Source organism: Mustela nigripes, chromosome 5 (genome assembly GCF_022355385.1).
Source record: "Mustela nigripes isolate SB6536 chromosome 5, MUSNIG.SB6536, whole genome shotgun sequence".
Taxonomy (NCBI): Eukaryota; Metazoa; Chordata; class Mammalia; order Carnivora; family Mustelidae; genus Mustela; species Mustela nigripes.
In genome coordinates, this window is record NC_081561.1 from 73,215,943 (window position 1) to 73,235,169 (window position 19,227).

General features: G+C 36.4%; 1 protein-coding gene across 1 annotated transcript in view; it reads right to left on the minus strand.

Moving 5' to 3' along the window:
* The window catches only part of TRDN (triadin), a 294,196-nt gene extending 276,655 nt beyond the window's left edge, over window positions 1-17,541 (minus strand). Inside the window, exons 1-3 of the mRNA XM_059401567.1 lie at window positions 17,507-17,541; window positions 17,315-17,373; window positions 16,326-16,535 (exon numbers count right to left, since the gene is read on the minus strand). Of these exons, the coding sequence (XP_059257550.1) occupies window positions 16,326-16,535; window positions 17,315-17,373; window positions 17,507-17,541 (304 nt within the window). The remainder of the gene's footprint in view (window positions 1-16,325; window positions 16,536-17,314; window positions 17,374-17,506) is intronic.
* Window positions 17,542-19,227: the final 1,686 nt, after the last annotated feature.

Sequence of the window (19,227 nt, forward strand, 5' to 3'; positions counted from 1 at the left end):
ACATAGCTTTTGCTTTTTTTCTTTAAGAGAGAGAATGGGTTGGGGGTGGTGCGGGGAGGCAGACAGAGGGATTGAGAGTCTGAAGCAGGCTCCCCACTGAGCAAGGAGCCCTATGCTGGGCTCAATTCCACGGACCTGAGATGATGACCTGACCCAAAATAAAAAGCCCATGGTTCAATCAACTAAGCCACTGATATGCATTGCTAACACAGCTTTTTTAAAGACAGCTTTTCCACCCAAGAAATATTTTAAGAAGAGCTCATTTCTTAATATCCTCTCTTTAAATCCAACTATAGTATTCCTTTAATATGATTTCCATTGTTAAGTGTTTACCATCTGCTCAGGTCATGATCCCAGGTCCTGGGATCGAGCCCCGCATCAGGATCCTTGTTCAGTGGGGAGCCTGCTTCTCCCTTTCCCTCTTCCTGCCGATCCCCCTGCTTATGCTCTTTTGCTCTTTCTCCGTCAAATAAATAAATAAAATACTAAAAAATTTAAAAATTAAAAAAATGATTTTCACCGAAGAGTTCATTGGAGTGGAATTGCCTAACTAATAAGGATTTGGGAAGAATAAAAGTGAAATATTAAAATGGAGAGGTAGAGGCCAATGAACATTAAATTCAGCTGCTATAGTATAGGCTTGGCATTGGATACTTCTGTTGCAGTATATAATAACATTTCAAGGATCTCTGCATAGACAAAAATGTGGAATTCAAGGTATGTTGAAAATTTTCTTGAAAATTGAATATGTAGGTTAAAATAATTTTTTGTATTTATTTAATTAACACTTCGTGATTTAAACAAGAAATTGTAAATATTAAGTCAACTCATTTGAGACTGGATAATCAAGTTATGAAGTAACATGATATTTCTATAGAGCATCTTTCAGATGCTTCTATAAAGAAAATAATATGATGAAAACTCATTTTGTTCTATTTAAATGTGTGCTTTCACAAATGAGTGATAACTATGTTATTGCCATATTCAATAATATATATTTTAAAAGTAGGATGTTTAAAAAGTTGTATATAAGCACCTGTCTTGAATTTCATAAATGATGCATCCTCAAAACCAATTTTCTCTGAGTAACTTTCCTCCAATTGGCTCTTTAACATACAGATGATTTACAGAGGTTGAAATTCCCTTGAACTTGTTATCCTTACTCCCAATGAACAGTCCTCAGAATGGTGAAATGGAAACTTGGATTCATGAAATTCCCTGGTACTTCCTTTTTTAAAAAACATATATATTTTATTTATTTATTTGAGAGAGAGAGAGAGAGCTCACAAGCAAGGGGGAAGGGCAGAGGAAGAGGGACAAGTAGACTCCCTGCTGAGCAGGGAGGTAGATGCTGGGCTCAATTCCAGGACCCTGGGGTCATACCCTGAGTCAAAGGCAGGTGCTTAACTGGCTGAGCCACCCAGGTGCCCCTTCCCTTGGTACTTCTAATATTAACCACACTATGAGACATCTTTACTTATGCAGGTGGAGTTAGGTTCTGAAGGCAGAAGAAGAGCCCCTTGGGTGAAAATATGGACATAAAGTAGATGGAGCAATCTGGAGTCTGGGAGGGAAGGGATGAGATTCATGAGAACAAACTGGAAATTGCATCAGTCTTAGGACCTCCAAAATGCCCTCTCCAAAGAGAAGAAGATGTCAACCTTGTCATGCTAAAAATGCACCTATGCCAGAATGAAGAAGCTGAAGAAGGATTTGTTAGGAGCTGGAGCTGCTGCAGGAGCAGGCAGCCGCTGTCCCATGCAGGGAAGGTGAGCCAAGGGATCAGGACAACACGCATACTCATATTTAAAGGACGACATTTAAAAATTTTAATAGGGGAATAATAATAAAAAGATTTGCAATTTTCATTCTGGCCTCAGAATGAAAAGGAGACAGAGGCAAGATTATAGGCAAAAAGAAAACACATGGCTGATACAACAATCTTGAGGAAAACAAGGCAGGAGTTCTAGAAATAGGCACAGAATGCAGAACAGAACCAACAGATGTTTAAAAGTTAAATGAGAGATTTTTGACCACTGAGTGTTTATGGATAGTGGGGAAAGAGGAAAGCTTACAAAGAGTCCCATGTTTCTGACTTAAAATCCTGGAAAATGAACTGGACTTCAAATCTAGGAGGCAGGCTTGGAAAGAAATACAACTACCTCCGGCAGGAATCTTGAGTTTACTGCTTCAACTTGATGACCTCATGCAATTAGAAAAATTGGAGAGACACTGAGGTTAAGGATGAGGAAAATAAAAATGCTTTTGAGATTCTTTTTTCCTTCAAAATAAAAAGTTTTACTGACTCTCATGGTGGGTAGAATGTATTTTCTTTAAAACATACCTTATATGCTTCGATTGTTTAGAACTGTGTCACTGCTTTTATCCTCTAAACCTTACTATCTTGCAATTTTAGAAGATTGATCCTATTATTAAATTGAGAGCCATATATTAAAGATAAGTAGACTAAATATGATGACAGCTTGCATGTCACTTGTTTGGGTAATGCAAAGTCATTGCAACTGAAGCAATGGGACAAGGTGGTAATGTCTGATGGGGGCAAGAAACAAATAGTGCCAAAGAAGAGAGTTACAAAAGTCATAAGAAGATAAGGTTTTAATAAGGACGTAGCTGTCAGTAGCTCTAATGCTAAAGGTTTAACTAAGATGAAGATGTAAAGTGTGCAAGTTGTTCACACTTAAGTTCACAATTTGTTGATTTGTTCAATGTGTTCATTAAGAAGTCAAGTGTGTATTTAAGACATTTTAGCAGAGTGATAGAATAGTTTCAGATCATCTCTTAACAGAGGGGTTTGGCTAGAGAGAGAGAGAAAAAAAAAAAGAGGACAGTAGCTAAATAGAGATATAGGGAAGTAAGGAAATTTAGAGAATTTAGAAAAGTTTAAGAAGTTTAGAAAACCCATAAACACTCGTGGTAAAGGAGGGAATAGACGAAGAGGTTTTGAAGATACAGGAAGGAGATGGCATTTACATCTAGCAATATTTAAATGTACTAACATTGAAAAAGTACCTTTGAGGTTCTTTCCTTCTATACACACCCAGATGCACATATTCCTTCAAAAGTAATGAGCCCATTTGAAAAGTCAGATCTTCCTGGGGCGCCTGGTGGCTCAGCGGGTTGGGTGCCTGACTCTTGGTTTTGGCTCAGTCAAGATTTCACGGGTTTTGAGATTGAGCCCCGGAGTCTGCTTGAAGATTCCCTCCCTCTATCTCCCCTCCCCTTCCTGCTCTTTCTCTCTCTCTCCTCAAATAAATAAATACATCATTTAAAAAAAAAAAAAAAAAGCCAAATCTTCCTGAAGCAATAATTCCTAATTTGAAATAATTAAACAAGGAAGTCATTAGACTGAAATGGTTCTAATGCTTTAGCAACCAACATGAGCAAATCCAAACCTAAGACGGTAAATGCCTCAAGGTTAAGAAACCAAAACCCAAGGACAGCCAATCACAGTCAACCAGCCTTTACCAAATAAGGCAAAGGCTTAGCTACAGTCCATCAAATAACTGCCTTACTTTGCTTCCACTTCTTTTCTATGAAGGTATTCTAACTCCTATAGGCAGAGCTTTCATAACCACATTCTGTTTGGTGCTGTCTGGTTCCACTTAATTTTTCTTCAAAATTGTAACATGTTGAATATGCCCCAGTTTATCTTTTAACATCCTAGATAAATATATTTTCCCAAACCACTGTCATTTTCTCTCTGAATCTTCTTTTCTCTTCCTCTCTGTCTGGCTATCATTTCTCTCTCTGCTCTTTCAGATCTCTGGAGACTACTAGTATGATATTACAATAATCAGGCCCTCTCTCTTTTTTAGTGATAACCATGTAAGAAATAAAATAAAATAAAGGGCAGACACAAAGCTTTTGAAGTACATCAGACTCTAAAAGATAAAACTCATGTGATTTACCATTTTGAAAAAATAAAATACTTGCAGATGTTAGATATTTAGATGCTTTTACACCAAAGAAAAACTAGGATCCTGATTTAAAAGCCCTTTTGGTGAGCTAATTGTTTTATTGACTGCACAAGGAAATGACTGTCACTTTTCTAATTTACATTTGAATAGTCACTGTAGCTCCAATCCTTGCCATTCAAAATCTGAGGCATGGGTATTTTCCTTCTGCTTTTTAACATTTTCTCAATTCAAATTTTCCCATACTCATCTTTACTTATAACAGATTTCAGTATTTTAGAAATGTACATTTGTATGGGACCCTAATGAAATTAAAGACAAGCAACTTTAGTTAAAATTACGTGACTATTTCAATATTTAATAGTTTCATGGCAATGTTTCTAAGTCATTCTTTGCTGTTCTTCAACTGTAACTTTTTGAGGCAATGAGGAGTGCTACGGAATGCAAATAGATGTGCACTTCACCTCTCTTTCCCAATATGACCCCAATCAACCAATTTTTTTGCTGGCCAAATTCTGTTGCAAATATTTAAGCCTGGAATATTTCCAGCCTACTGGAGCTAGACCCATGTCAAATAAAGGGCATTTTATATTCTGAAACAAAATTACAAACAACTGCTGACTCTTTTACCCATGTCAAGTATCTAAATAAAATGAGTAAATCTTACTATACTTTCATTAATGAGCCTAGTGTAAATGCTATTATATTAATTGAAAAACTAGTTTGCTTTCCCCTTTAAAAAAAATGAAACTTAAAAATGAACACAGTTTCAATATAATATTATCAAGTAATAGAAAAGCAGGTTTTCTGTAGATTTACAGATTTCCAGAAATTGTTTCTAAGCTAACATACAATGGAATTAATTTTCTGGTAGCATAAGAATAGTCAAAATATCACAGTACTCCAGTTGGATGGTTTGCTTGGATCGTTATATTACAAACAACAGAACAGTGGAGAAGGGACATATTAGATTTGGGTTAGCATATCTGGACTAATTATTTAATAAACATGCATTTGGTGAGTCAAAGTTTAGTTTTGAAAACTCTTGACTGTGTTATACACAGTCTCTTTAGCTCTTCTATTGCTCAGTATTAGCTGAGGAAATGATTTTGAAGTTCTTTTTACCACATTAAAATGTAGTATGTAGCGCCATGAACTATGTGCTTACTATATCATATAAGAGTAACAAACCCTTTCAGAATGGCTGGAACATCGCCTCAATGTTAAAATAAAATAGAATACTTTAATCATTGGGTTTCTTTGTTGTAATTGCTAGACTTTATGTATATTCACATGATATTTAAAAATTGGAAATCAAGTAGTCAATTCATCTTTTTGAAACATGCCTATTCATCTTCCTGAAATATTGAAATATGCTTAAGGTCATGAAGAACCAATTAAAATAGTACTAACTACAATTTATTTAATAATGACCATATGCCATTCAAAATTCCAAGTGTTTTGTATGTATTAACTTATTCAAGGTTCATAGGGCCATATGAAACAGGTATTATTATTACCTAGAGAGAATGAAGGAATTTCCCCAAGATTACACAGCAACTGATCGATAAAGCCAGGATTCTAACCCCAAATTCTAGCCTCAGAGCTTGCTTTCATTTGCTTTGGTTCTGGTCTTGAAGTCCATGTGTTCTTTTGTTTATTACTGTTTTGTGTCTTTGCTTATTTGTTTTTTTCTTTTTTTCTTTGTTTGCTCGCCAGATATGCTTAGCAAATAACTTCTGTTTAGATCATACAAATTTTATTGAACAATATGTGTCAGGTGGTAAACAGAGCAGGAGGATTATTAAAATGAATAAGGCAATTCTTTCCTTTGAGATGCTTAAAGTCCAATCAATGAAACAGACATTTTAAAAAGTATTTTAAATGTGAATACTAACATTATCAGTATCATCATAAACTAATATTTTACAAAGAAATGCTATGCTCATTACTCAGCATTCAGAGTGTAAAAAATGCTATCACCCTTTCCTTATTTATTTCCTTATTTATTCATTCATTCTTTCACCTAAACATTCATCCAAATGTTTGTTGAACTCATAGGTTATGCTAAACGATTTTAAGCACTTGAAAAATCAAGTAAATGAAATAAAGCCATTTCCTTACAAACCTAACAAATCAGTGGAGAAGAGAATTTTAAATAAATAATCACACCTGGGGCGCCTGGGTGGCTCAGTCAGTTAAGCCTCCAACAGTTCATTTTGGCTTGGGCATGATCTCATGGTTGTGGGAGACAACCTCACCTCAGGCCCTGTGCTCAATGCACAGTCTGCTGGTCTCTGCTCCTCTCCCTGCTATCTTTCTCTATCTCTAAAATAAAGAAGTAAAATATTTTAAAAAATAATCACACCAGTTAAACATGTAAAACTTGTAAATATATACTTTGAGTAAAGAGTAAATAATATAATGAGGAAGTACGACAAAGTGACTTGATTTACACTGAACGTTCAGGCAAGGTTTCCCCTCAGGAAGTGAATTTAAGCATAGCACTGAAAGATGTATAATGACTGATCCATCAAAAATTTGGGTGTTAACAGATGGTATGATTTATAATTGTACCCATCTATACGGATAAATTTATAAATGCACCATAAGGCCTCATTTGGTAAGGTTCAAATGAGTGGTATAGAGCACTGGTATCCAACTTCGAGGTTTTTTGACCATGTAATTCACCACCAGCAAAAACCGGGAACCCAACATCAAACTGCCAACTTTTTATTTTATAGAAGAATGTCATTTAAAAACAGTGGCAGAAAAAAAAAAAACAGTGGCAGAAATAATATCTGTAATTATCAGCCTTTCCTAAGAGAATTTTAAGACTGAAAAATGTAGGCACCATAAAATTAAGACTACGTCTTTAAAATAAATAACTTTTTATTTATCTTTTTTGCTCATTTCATGAAGAAGCAACAAATTTCAATTAGGATCTGGAAATCACTGGACTAAAGAAACTTCTGCTTCTTTGATGTGTTTATAAACAGACTGGATTTGGATAATGAAATATGTCCTTTTAGATGCAGGAACCAAGAGGACCAAACAGGCCTGGGACATTGAACAGAAAAGTAGGATTTGAGATAAGACTTGAATCAGAATAAGAATCACACAAAATGTCAACTGTACTTGAAAACTCAGTGCACATGAGAACTGATAAAGCCTAAAATGTTTCATTTAGTGTCTCGGTCTTCCAAGTCTCCTAAAATGTGATAACATATTCATATACAGACAGTCACGCAGACATCTATCTCTACACACACACACACACACACAAATATACATATATACATAACCATTAAATGTTAAATATATACATTCTGATTGGCTTTGGGTCTTCCCTGAATCATTTTACTCCTCTAGACTCACAGCCTGACAAACAGTGCACCTGCTTAACTGGGCTAAGTGCCAGAAAAAAAAAAATCAGGGAAATTAATTTCCAAGAGCAGTAGATAAATGGCACACCTCATTAGAAAATCTATTTAAAAGGCACATCAGGAGATGTCTGCAAGACTTTCATAAGAAATTGATGCTTCCTACCATCATGTCCTTGCTGGCTTTCTTCTCACATTACTGATCTTCCTTCCTGGTAATAAGATTCAAATTCAAGTAATGCTTAATGAGTGCCTCCTATGTGCCAGGCACGTATGTTTTACATAGATTATCTTATCTAATTCTTACAAAATTGTTTTGAAATAAGTATGTGGAACGCATGCAAAAATTACCAAATGTGCTTCTTTGAGACCTCCTGGTATAGCCATATAATGATTTTTTCTTTCTTATGGATAAAGAAGCTAATAAATAATGACCCTTGTTCCTAGGCAAGAAAAGCCAAGAGTTGGGGCACCTGGGTGGCTCAGTGGATTAAGCCTTTGCCTTTGGCTTGGGTCATGATCTCAGGGTCCTGGGATTGAGCCCTGCATGGGGATCTCTGTTCAGCAGGGAGCCTGCTTTGCCTTCTCTCTCTCTGCCTGCCTCTCCGCCTACTTGTGATATCTGCCTGTCAAATACATATAAAAAATGTTAAAAAAAAAAAAAAGGAAAGAAAAGCCAAGAGTTACTACAATTTATTTCTGTACCTTCTGACCTAGAGGAAAATCATTAATCTCTACTAGTGTCTGAGTTTGTAGTGATCTCTTTAGAAATTCTATTTTTTTTTTTTTGCATTTATTTAAAAGAAGAAAAAGTCATCTCTTTATAAATAAGACAAACAAGTTTTTAAAGAATTTCAACCAAAGTCTACACATTCTGATCCTGTAAGAGTTATTAAATCATCAGGGCACCCCTCCGTTTTCGGAAAGAGCTTCCTGGCTGAGTCTGCAAAAGCTTGGGGGCAAAGCCTCCAGCAGGCTTTATGATCCTCTGGCCTCAGTTAATTAAAAAAAAAAAATTTAAAATTACCCTGCATTAATCACTTCACCATCACCACCACCCCAACTTGACCTTTCTGAAGACTTTCATCTTCCAGGAAAAATGTACAGGCAAGATGGATAATATCTGGGTGGTCAGAATCTTGGTTTTTGCTTATTGTCCTGAGGGAAGTATTAACAGCTCTCATTCTCACTCTCACAAGTGTCCTGTTTTAGATAAGTCATCTACTGTCATCCTGTGTGGTGGCTTTGTATGCTCTTAAATCACTAAACTGTAACTACATTTCCCAGAATTCCCTTATGTGTAAGGTCTGGGTAACAGTTGGGCACCAGAGAAATTTTCATGAGCTTTAGAAAGCCAAACAGAAGGATTAGCCTTTATTTATTCTCTGAAGGTTGATGTAGGGCAGGTGCTGTTGCCACTCACGCACATTATCACCCATATGCTGGCTGACCTTGACAGGTGGCAGCAGCCGGCCGCATGTTCTCCCGTTCCCACTAGACTGCCTCCTTCAGCATCTCCAAATCCTGGCCAGGTGCTTGTGCTGTTCCGTGGTGGGAGGCACCAATTTATCTTGAGCTCATCTCATCCACATCATTGTAATTTGAGGTGGTAAGAGTCAAGTAAGTGTTCCAGTCTGTCCTTGACAATTCCAGTTTGTCCTTAGTCTCCCCTGTTCTATTTCCATCTGCCCTTTTCAATGATGGGGTTCAGGACATGCTTCCCCAAATAAGGCACCTTGACATATGTTGAATGTTTTCAGCTGGAAGAATTTGAGAAATGACATATGCAGGAAAGACTTTCTGACATTCCCCTGAAGCGGGTCGTAAAACTCTCGTGAGGAAGGTGTCCTCCCTAAACCCAAAGGAAAGGAATACCATTTCCAGGATGCCCAGAGGAATCTGAATGAACAGCCCTTGCTGTTTCCCTCAATTTATGACACTTAGCTCCTACTCTTTCTGTCCTGTCACACTCCACCCGCCCCCTTTCCCCTTTTCATTACACCTAGCATAAAAATGCTTGGGCTTAACTGCTTCTTAAGATCTTCCTTTCTTTATGAAGGCTCCTGTGTCTCATAAAACTTACATTAAATAAATCTGAATGCTTTTCTCTTGTTAATTTATCTTTTGTTAGAAGGGTCTTGACCAACATTTTAGAAAAGTAGAGAAAAAAATGTATTTTTCCTCTCCTATACCAACTTCCAGTTTACTGACTCATGACCTAGTGCCAGAAACACTTCAATAGCCCTACCTAGACTGCTAATCAGCTCCCATGGATTTATAAGCCATACATTAAATCTTGTATTTTTTATCACTCATCGTGACTGTACTCTACTCTGCTCCTAGTGATCAAATTCTGACAGATACACCATATTATTTTTGGATAGTGTTTGAACTTTATTTTTAGGAAGAAATGAAAGGTAGGTGGAATCTCTTTTCTATTATCTGGTTTTGGTATTTCTTTTTGTTTGCTTGTTTGTTGATGTCCTAAAATTTGTCTCATTTGATAGGAAGCAGCAAAGTCACAAGTTTTGGTGACCAGAAAGCAAGGTGCTATTCCCATTTGACAGGCAAGGACACCAAATTCCTAGTCATGTTACCTAGCTCATGTTATAAAGTTGTAGAGTGAACTCATGTCTCTTGAAAGAAGCACATAAAAGCCAATGCTACGTATGCCTCACAGGTAGATTATTTGGGTACATCAATTCAAATTCAGAAAATTAGGAAGTGTGAAGGTTGCCTAGAAGAGAATCATTCTTTCCAATCCAGTATAGTATTTACTTACAAAAATAGAGTTTCATTTCTCTATGAACAACTCCTTAATGCCTTAAAAGTGTTTAGATGTTGTGAAAAGAAGGGCCATCTGTACCCCCAATGTTTATAGCAGCAATGGCCATGGTCACCAAACTGTGGAAAGAACCAAGATGCCCTTCAACAGACGAATGGATAAGGAAGATGTGGTCCATATACACTATGGAGTATTATGCCTCCGTCAGAAAGGATGAATACCCAACTTTTGTAGCAACATGGAGGGACTGGAAGAGATTATGCTGAGTGAAATCAGTCAAGCAAAGAGTCAATTATCATATGGTTTCACTTATTTGTGGAGCATAACAAATATCATGGAGGACAAGGGGTGTTAGAGAAGAGAAGGGAGTTGGGGTAAACTGGAAGGGGATGTGAATCATGAGAGACTATGGACTCTGAAAAACAATCTTAGGGGTTTGAAGTGGTGGGGAGGGTGGGAGGTTGGGGTACCAGGTGGTGGGTATTATAGAGGGCATGGATTGCATGGAGCACTGGGTGTGGTGAAAAAATAATAAATACTGTTTTTCTGAAAATAAATAAATTGAGAAAAAAAAAAAAGCCAGCACTGAAAAAAAAAAAAAAAGTGTTTACCTACTTTTCTAAAGTGTTGGAGAGTAATTTAGAGCCCAGGGACAGCTGCCCTGTCTGGTCTTCAGAGTTATTCTCAGTATGCTTTCTTTTATCACTAGCCTTGTATTAACAATACATATTTAAAAGACATTATGTAGTACAAAAGACTCATCATAATAATATTAATCCTTAGTAAATATTTGAAATGTATAAATTAAAAATAATATAACATGAGTACCATTTACATTTTAACATTCTTATTGAAGCAAAAATTTTTTTTTTCTGTGAAGAATCAACATAAAAAAGGTAGGTTAGAATCTACTAAATGGAGAAAAGAAATGAAAATTTTAATACGAGTATATATATATCCCATGCAACCAATGGTTTCAATATGAGTTACAAGTTTTATGCTGTAATTATACAGTCATTGAATTTATATTATTTGGTTTCAGAAAGTGTACATTCAAACCTGAATGAACAAAAAGTATTTGAACTTCTTATTTGAAGAATTTATATATTTCTTCTTTAGAATTTCAGCCTTATGATTTTTTTTTTCATTTCAAATTCATTGGAAAGTTATCTTCCTAGATGTGGTCTCAAGATACCAATCATCCCTTCATTTTTCTTTTTGCACCTATGGTAGTTTCAATAACTTTTTGTCAGCTAGAGTATTGGACAGCATTTCCTTTTATCTAAGTATTTATCCAAATATGTACAGCTTGGCAAAATAATTTTTTAAGAGTAGAATAGGTGGTAGGGTAAGGACCTATTTAGCCAGAGCAACTCCATCTTGGTTAAAAGCCATTTTGTTGTTTGTGCAGTACAACTTAAACTGACCCTGCCCCCCTTCCCCCAGAGAAACTTACTTAGAAGCAAGTCTGGGAAACCAGTAAAATATGGTCAGCTAGTTCCTAATAACAGAGTCCAGAATACAAGGCCAGATCGGCCAGTTCTTGATAACAGAGCCCAGAATACAGGGACGAGTCGGGCCAGGTGGAGACATCCAATCAGTAAGAAACACACATACTTTTCCCCTAACCACCAAAGAATGTAAACCCCGCCGTTTGGGCGCCAACCTTGAGCACCAATTCTGACCAGAGTAATACATTAGCTACTATAGGATAAATTGTAATTCAATTGGCCACCTGCATGTGACCTAACATGACTACAATCTCGTTGGACACCTATGTGTGGCCAGACTTTTGCTCTATAAAAGGTAGTCTGTAAGATGGGGAGGGGTCGCCCTCTTCGGAGTCGGCCCTGAGCAGTCAGTCAGTCAATTCTTGAGTCTGTAAGCTGGGGGTGGTCGCTCTCTTCAGAGACGGCCCCAGCCGGTCAGTCTGATTTCTAATGCTTGGTATAGAATAGAGCTTTGCATAACTTTCACCTTGTCTCAGTCTCGTTCCCTTGACCGATCAGTCTAACTTCTAATACTTATCATAAAATAAAGCTTTAAATAACTTTCACTTTGTCTCAGTCTTGTTTCGTTTAATAATGGACCTAACAGTAGCCCCCTTCAAATTGGTCCCCAATGATCATTGCCTGCTGGTATTCACACCATTATGTAGTCTCTTAGGACAAGAAATGGGGTTGACCTGCGTAGCCAAAAGGATTTTGCAGAACTGATGGTATATGATTTTCAAGTTTAGATCGTAAGAGGACTTGTGGCTTCTTTCTTGTTCTCTCTTGGATCTGAGAGTAGTCAATTGTCATGTTGTGAGGACACAGCAGCATTAACTTGACAGCCAAATGAATGAGACATATTGCCAATGGTTCCACTACCACAGAAAATCTTTCAGATATCCACAGTGCCAGCCAACTTCTTTACTGCATCCTCAAGATCTACCCAAAGCCTTTTCCAAACTCCTGACCTGAAAAAACTGTTTGGCATAATAAACATGTATTGTTATTTTAAACCACTTATTTTTTTTTCTAGGATTTTCTTTATTTATTTGACAGACAGAGATCACAGGTAGGCAGAGAGGCAGGCAGAGAGAGGGGAGGAAGCAGGCTCCCCATGGAGCAGAGATCCCAATGTGGGGCTCGATCCCAGGACCCTGGGATCACGATCTGAGTCGAAGGCAGAGGCTTTAATCCACTGAGCCACCCAGGCGCCCCTTAAACTATTTTATTTAAAAATAAAACTTATTTTATTTTTAAGATTTTATTTATTTATTTGACAGAGAAAGATCACAAGTAGGCAGAGAGGCAGGCAGAGAGAGAGAGAGAGGCAGGCTCCCCACTAAGCAAAGAGCTTGATGCAGCACTCAATCCCAGGACCTGAAATCATGACCTGAGCCAAAGGCAGCAGCTTAACCCACTGAGCCACCCAGGTGCCCCAAACCACTTATTTTTGAAGTAACTTATTATGTAACCATGGATGACCATTATAAAATATGACAAATAACATTTCATCTGATAAACATATTTCATTATTTTTAATTCTGATTTTATTAAATGTATTTATTAATTTTTAAAGTTGGTCAAAGAATGCATAAAATAAAAATTGTTTTTCTTCATAATGTAAAAAAATTATTTCAAAATAAAAATTTCAAGATTTGTATCCTATAAGAAAAGGTTAGCAGAGAACTTACTACATGACAGTCACTCATGTACAGAGGTAAATAAGCCAGCCCCTTCCTCAGATAAATTTAAGTTTTTGAGTGAAACAGGTAAGTAAAGAGATACTGATAATACAGTGTGTTAACTGCTGTTAATGGAACTACCCATAAGGTACTAAGGGAATGAAAGCACAGTGCAGTGAATTTTTCTTAGGAAATCTGAGAAAGTTTCACCAAAAAATGGAGTAAGTCTTGAAGGATGAATTCATCCTTTAAGGAAATGGATGAATGAGGGGCGGCTGGGTGGCTTAGTGGGTTAAAGTCTCTGCCTTCAGCTCAGGTCATGATCCCAAGGTCCTGGAATCAAGCCCCACATCGGGCTCTCTGCTCAGTGGGGAGCCTGTTTCCCTTCCAATCTCTCTGCCTGCCTCTCTGACCACTTGTGATCTGTCTGTCAAATAAATAAATCTTTAAAAAAAGAAAGAAAATGGAGGAATGAATCTCTACTAGTGATATTAATATTTTTACAGTGCTTGTCATAAAGCAGGTTCTGTTCTAAGCACTTCAAATATATTCACTTCTATGATTCTCTTAATAATTTTATTACCTAGGTCCTATTATTGTCCCTACTTTATAGATGATGAAACTGAGACAAAGAGAGGCTAAGTGATTTACCCAATATCACATAGGTAAGAAGTTGTAAGATCTGGATTTAATACCAGGGAAATCCAGCATCAGAGTTCACATTTTTAACTCATTTATCACACTTGCTGATTGGGAGGGTGGAGTGGGGAGAGGGTGGCATGAGCAGAGGTGAGGAAGGGTGTATTCTTAGGGAAAGAAAGCCGGGAGAAGCAATAGTAAGGATGGCTGGAAAACAGGTTGCATACACTGAATTACATGATGAAAAGAGAGATCTAAGCCAAAGACTTGAGTTTCATGCCAAGGAATTTGTACTTTGGCAATAGAAAATACTTGGCGAAATTTATGTTTTATGAAGATACCTTTGGAGCAAGAGTAAAGGGGAAACACTGGATGAAGGAGTCAAGAAGAAATTGAATGAGTGCCCTCAACAGAGAATCGAGGTCTGAAATGGAATAACGGAGACAGCGGTAACCAGAGAAGGGAGAGGATTCATGAGACATATGAGAGTCAGCTGGCATCCAGCATGGGGATTGATCGTGTTCAGCAGATTTAAAAGATGACTTGCAGGTTTCTTTCTGTGAGGAATGGATAGATGGTTAGGTCACTAATAAATATAGGAAACTAGTAGAGGAGGCCATATACAGAAGATGTGCCTAATAAACACTCCTTGAAAAAAGTAATGAAGTAGCAATAATACAGTGGCTCTTTTTCCCCCATGAGATGAAATGCCAATAACATAGGCATGATCAATAACACCTAGTTACAGTGGTCCAAGGAAACTCTACCATAGATTGTTAAGTGTGTTTTACATTTAAGTAATCTGATCCGAAAGTCTAATTACAAGTAGATGTTCGTTTTATAAGATAATTAAGAACAAATTCCTTGCAACAGTAATTTCTGTGGTGTACTCACTAAATTATGAACTTTATAAATATTAGATTTTACAAGCAGTTCTTCAAATATATCTATTGTAAAGCTTAAAGAACTATATTTTGCAATCGTATTTGGTTCCAAAATGTAAATGAATGAAATTCTAGAAAAAGAAAGAATAGACAAAATATCACCACTCATAAAGGCTCAAGGGAAAATCATCTAGAATCATGCAGCCAAGTTTTCACTTAAAACTCTAGGTCTTAATTTTATATAATGGGCATTTCAATTGTATATCCTTTTAAAAGCCTCCATTACAGAGTATACCCAAAGTATTGCTTATTTAGAGAAGAGGTCCACAGTTCCGGATAGTGTCTTTCTTTCATTGACATCATGAAACTTATCTCTACTCGATAGATAATGCTCACTTTAGCACAGCTACTAATGGTATTGCAAGAGGAATCATCTCAATCACACTGCTACATCAATAAACACAAATGATCCCGCTCTATGGATTTGCAATGTTAATACTTATATTTCTTTTAATGTAGCCATTGCTTGGCATATATACTAGGTTCTGGATAAATAATTACTTAAAAAGCATAATACCATAATAAGAAGTAGAGAGGATTTCTGATTGTACAGAATGCAATTTATGATATTTATAGTTTCAGGTCTACTGATTCCACTCCCTTTGGAGAAAGAAAATGGGAAATGGGGGTGGGGGTGAATGGTGCAAATATGTAGGAGCACATTAAGAGCTTAATGAAATGGTTTTGCTTGTGGTTAAAAAGCATACATTTATTCATTTACTTATTTAATATTCATTATACCTCTGACTGAGTCCTTCCCTCAAGGAACTCACAGTCAATAGAGCATGTCAGGTGTGGAAATAGACAAATACAATTTTAGAAGTGTCCAAATACCTTGAACAAAGTGATAAACGGTATACTCAGACAGTGAATATACCATAAGGAAAATCTGTCTTTCCTCCGTTGGCATTATTCCTGTTTTACTCCAAACCCATAAGAACACATGGCCACTCAAGATGTAGTATCTCATTACGAGTAATTCTGGGAAAATCCTTTTCACACTCTTTCTTTTCGGGAACTCAAAATAGGATGTTTTGATGGGAGGAGCAAAGAGAATTTCTGGAAAGCAAGCTTGGAGCCAGATGGTAGAGGGACATAAAAATGTTTTATACAATTTCCCACTTGTCCAAAAGTTTTTTTATTTGGTTTGGTTTGGTTTTAAACTGATAAAGTCCCTGTTCCCAAACCAGATCTTCACCAAACTTTTTAATCATTATCTTCATGGGACTGTAACATTCAGCTTGTGTTCGGCATTACAAATACAGAAATAGATTTCATTTGAAATCACGGACTGTAACACTCAAAGAAGAATAGAAGGAAATGGGGAAGAAGGAAACCAGACACTGGCATTCCCTCATGTTTACAGGGAGCTTTATTTCTCGCAGGAAGATATGATGAAAAGAAACACAGATGGGAGAGAACATTGTTTCTTTTCTTCTAAAACCCACATTTCACAGACCTTACCTGAAAAGTTTTTGTAATCCACCAGGTCAAACATAACAACAGCAACAGCTGACCATGTGATTATCAGAGCAATGACCAGAAGCCAGGCTGCTGGGGAGCTGAATGTTGTCACTATGTCCTCTGTGACCGTCCTCTTCAGCATTTTTCCAGGGGATTTGGGCACGGATCCATTTTTGCTGTCGATCACAGTTGTGGTAGTAGATGCATTTCCTAATCAAACATTCAGAAAGGGAAATTACAATTTAGAACTTCATGTTAAATGTTGGTGACCAAAAGAACACACAGATTATATAAGTATATTTAAATTGTTTGTACCATTTTCTGTAGTAGAGCACACTTCCTTAGTGGCAGGCCAAACTTCCTGCCCACTGCCCTAGTATTTACCTTCACTCCGAAATCCACATGCCCTAGTGATTGGCATTCCTCCTCTCCTAATCTCTGTAAATAATACCGAGGGACTCACAAACTTTGTCATCACCTTCAATCATTTTTACTTCTCCCTTATCACCCCCTATATCCACTACCATCAAAGGCAATGGGGTTTTTGGTCAAGTTGTTTTTTAACACCTTGTTCCTTTATTTAGGTTCATATGTCAGTTCTGAATGCAATCAAAAATGTTTCCTCTGGGGAAGAAACAAAATCAATGATAAAGTCGTTCAAATGGATACAATCCTTTTTGGAATCCTGGTTTAACTGTGCAATGGACCCTTCTATTGAAGCCATTCATTTTTTATTTGTGAAGGGGCACAGAAGATCTAAGTGATCTTCTGTGGAAAGACGTTGGAAAATCTTACTATATTCAGTAAACATTTTTATTCCTGCTTTTATTTGTTTTTGAAGTTATCATGACTCTTTCCTTTATATTTTATACTAGGCAATATATAATAAACAAGCTCTCTTGCCATATGTGTTCCATAAAATACCACTTATGTGGCTGCATGTCATGTCACTTCATGGCTATGCATAATTTAGTCAAAAAGTTTTCTACCTTGGGACATGGCAGAGATTTTCGTCAGACCATTAATAATTTTTATGTTAGGGAATTTCCTAAATATAGAATTTCTTAGACAAATAACATCACTTTTATATCTTATGAAAGTACATCTATGTATTTGGCAATTGGTATATTTTTGAAATTTTTACGTGCTAGGAATCTCTGTTTTCTTATCCTTGACAATACTGGGTATTACCAGTGTTCAAACTATTTGCAGTCATGCAGAAGGAAAATTCTGCTTCTTTTGTAACTCTTTGATTACTAGAGATGAGCTTTTTGTATACTTGTTTTCCCTTTATATATTTTGTCTTGAGAATTTTTGGTTTGCTTTTCTATAAATGACCTCCATTCGATGGTTTAAAAAACTGCACACACATATACATGTACCTGATCAGAAGTATGTATATCTTTAAATACATGTATATGTGAATATACAAATATTTATATTTGTTTATGCATGTATATGTATTTATACATATTTATACTCATTGCAAGAGTGTAGATATGTATGTATATACACAAACACACACATGATAGTAAAATTTTATCTGATCTTAAGTTGCAGCTTTATCCCTCAACTGTTTACCTCTTTTTTTTTTTTAACATTTATTTTATTTATTTGAGAGAGAGAGAGAGAGTGAGCCAGGGTGGGGGAAGGTCAAGAAAGAGAGAAAGAGTCACTTATGGTTTGTCTCCCTCCCAACCATAAGTGACTCTTAATCTCACAAAACAAACTGAGGGTTGCTGGGGGGAGGGGGTTTGGGAGAAGGGGGTGGGATTATGGACATTGGGGAGGGTATGTGCTTTGGTGAGTGCTGTGAAGTGTGTAAACCTGGTGATTCACAGACCTGTACCCCTGGGGATAAAAATATATGTTTATAAAAAATAAAAAATTAATAAAAAAATAATAAAATAAAAAAAATAATAATAAAAAAATAAATTAAAAAAAAAAAAAGAAAGAGAGAAAGAAAAACTTAAGCAGACTCCATGCTCAGTGTGGATCCTGACACAGGGCTTGATCTCACCACCCTAAGATCACTTGTGCTGAAATCAAGAATAGATGCTTACCTCTTTATTTTTGTGGTATTTTTATATACAGAGGAACCACTTAAAATTTTTGTAGCTCTTTCATTTTATTCCTGCAAAGTTGCTGCCTTTGTATGATTGGCAAGCCCCTCTCAATGGAGACGAGGCATATCTGATTATATTGACAATCCTGGGCTTACAGGAAGTTAACTCTAGGGATAACTTAGAAATCATCTGAAACTACTGTATCATGTTACATTTAAGAACAATTCAAAACCATCCAGAATAGTCAAGTGATTCTCACAGTATTTTTAATCCCAAATTATACAGATATGTATTGAACCCTAAAGAGAAAAAATATCTCTAACAATTCAAATGTTTTTTTCCAAAATAACAGTTTAACAATATATTTCATATATTTTAAATACAGGCTACATTATTGAAAATAATTTAAGAATTACATATCAAAAAAAAGGAAATTTTTATTAATCATCTTCTAATATACATAAGTGTCTTTTTTTTTTTTCTTTTTTTGAGAGGGGCAGAGGAAGAGGGGTCAGGGGCAATGGGAGAGGGTGACAGAGAATCTTAAGCAGATTCCACGCCCAGTGCAGAGCTGGATGGGGCTCGATCTCACAACCCTGAGACTGTGACCTGAGCCAAAATCAAAAGTCTAATGCTTAACTGACTGAGCCACCCAGGAATCCAACAATTACTCATTTTTAATTTTAGTTTTTACCTCTAAATTACATTTCAAATTTAAAAAACAAACTTCAAATTTTCATACTCCTTTGACACTTGGCACAAAACAAATTTCACCTAACCAGAAAGATTACTTGTTGTTATTTTAGAATATGCTAAATAATAGCTGAATGGTTTTA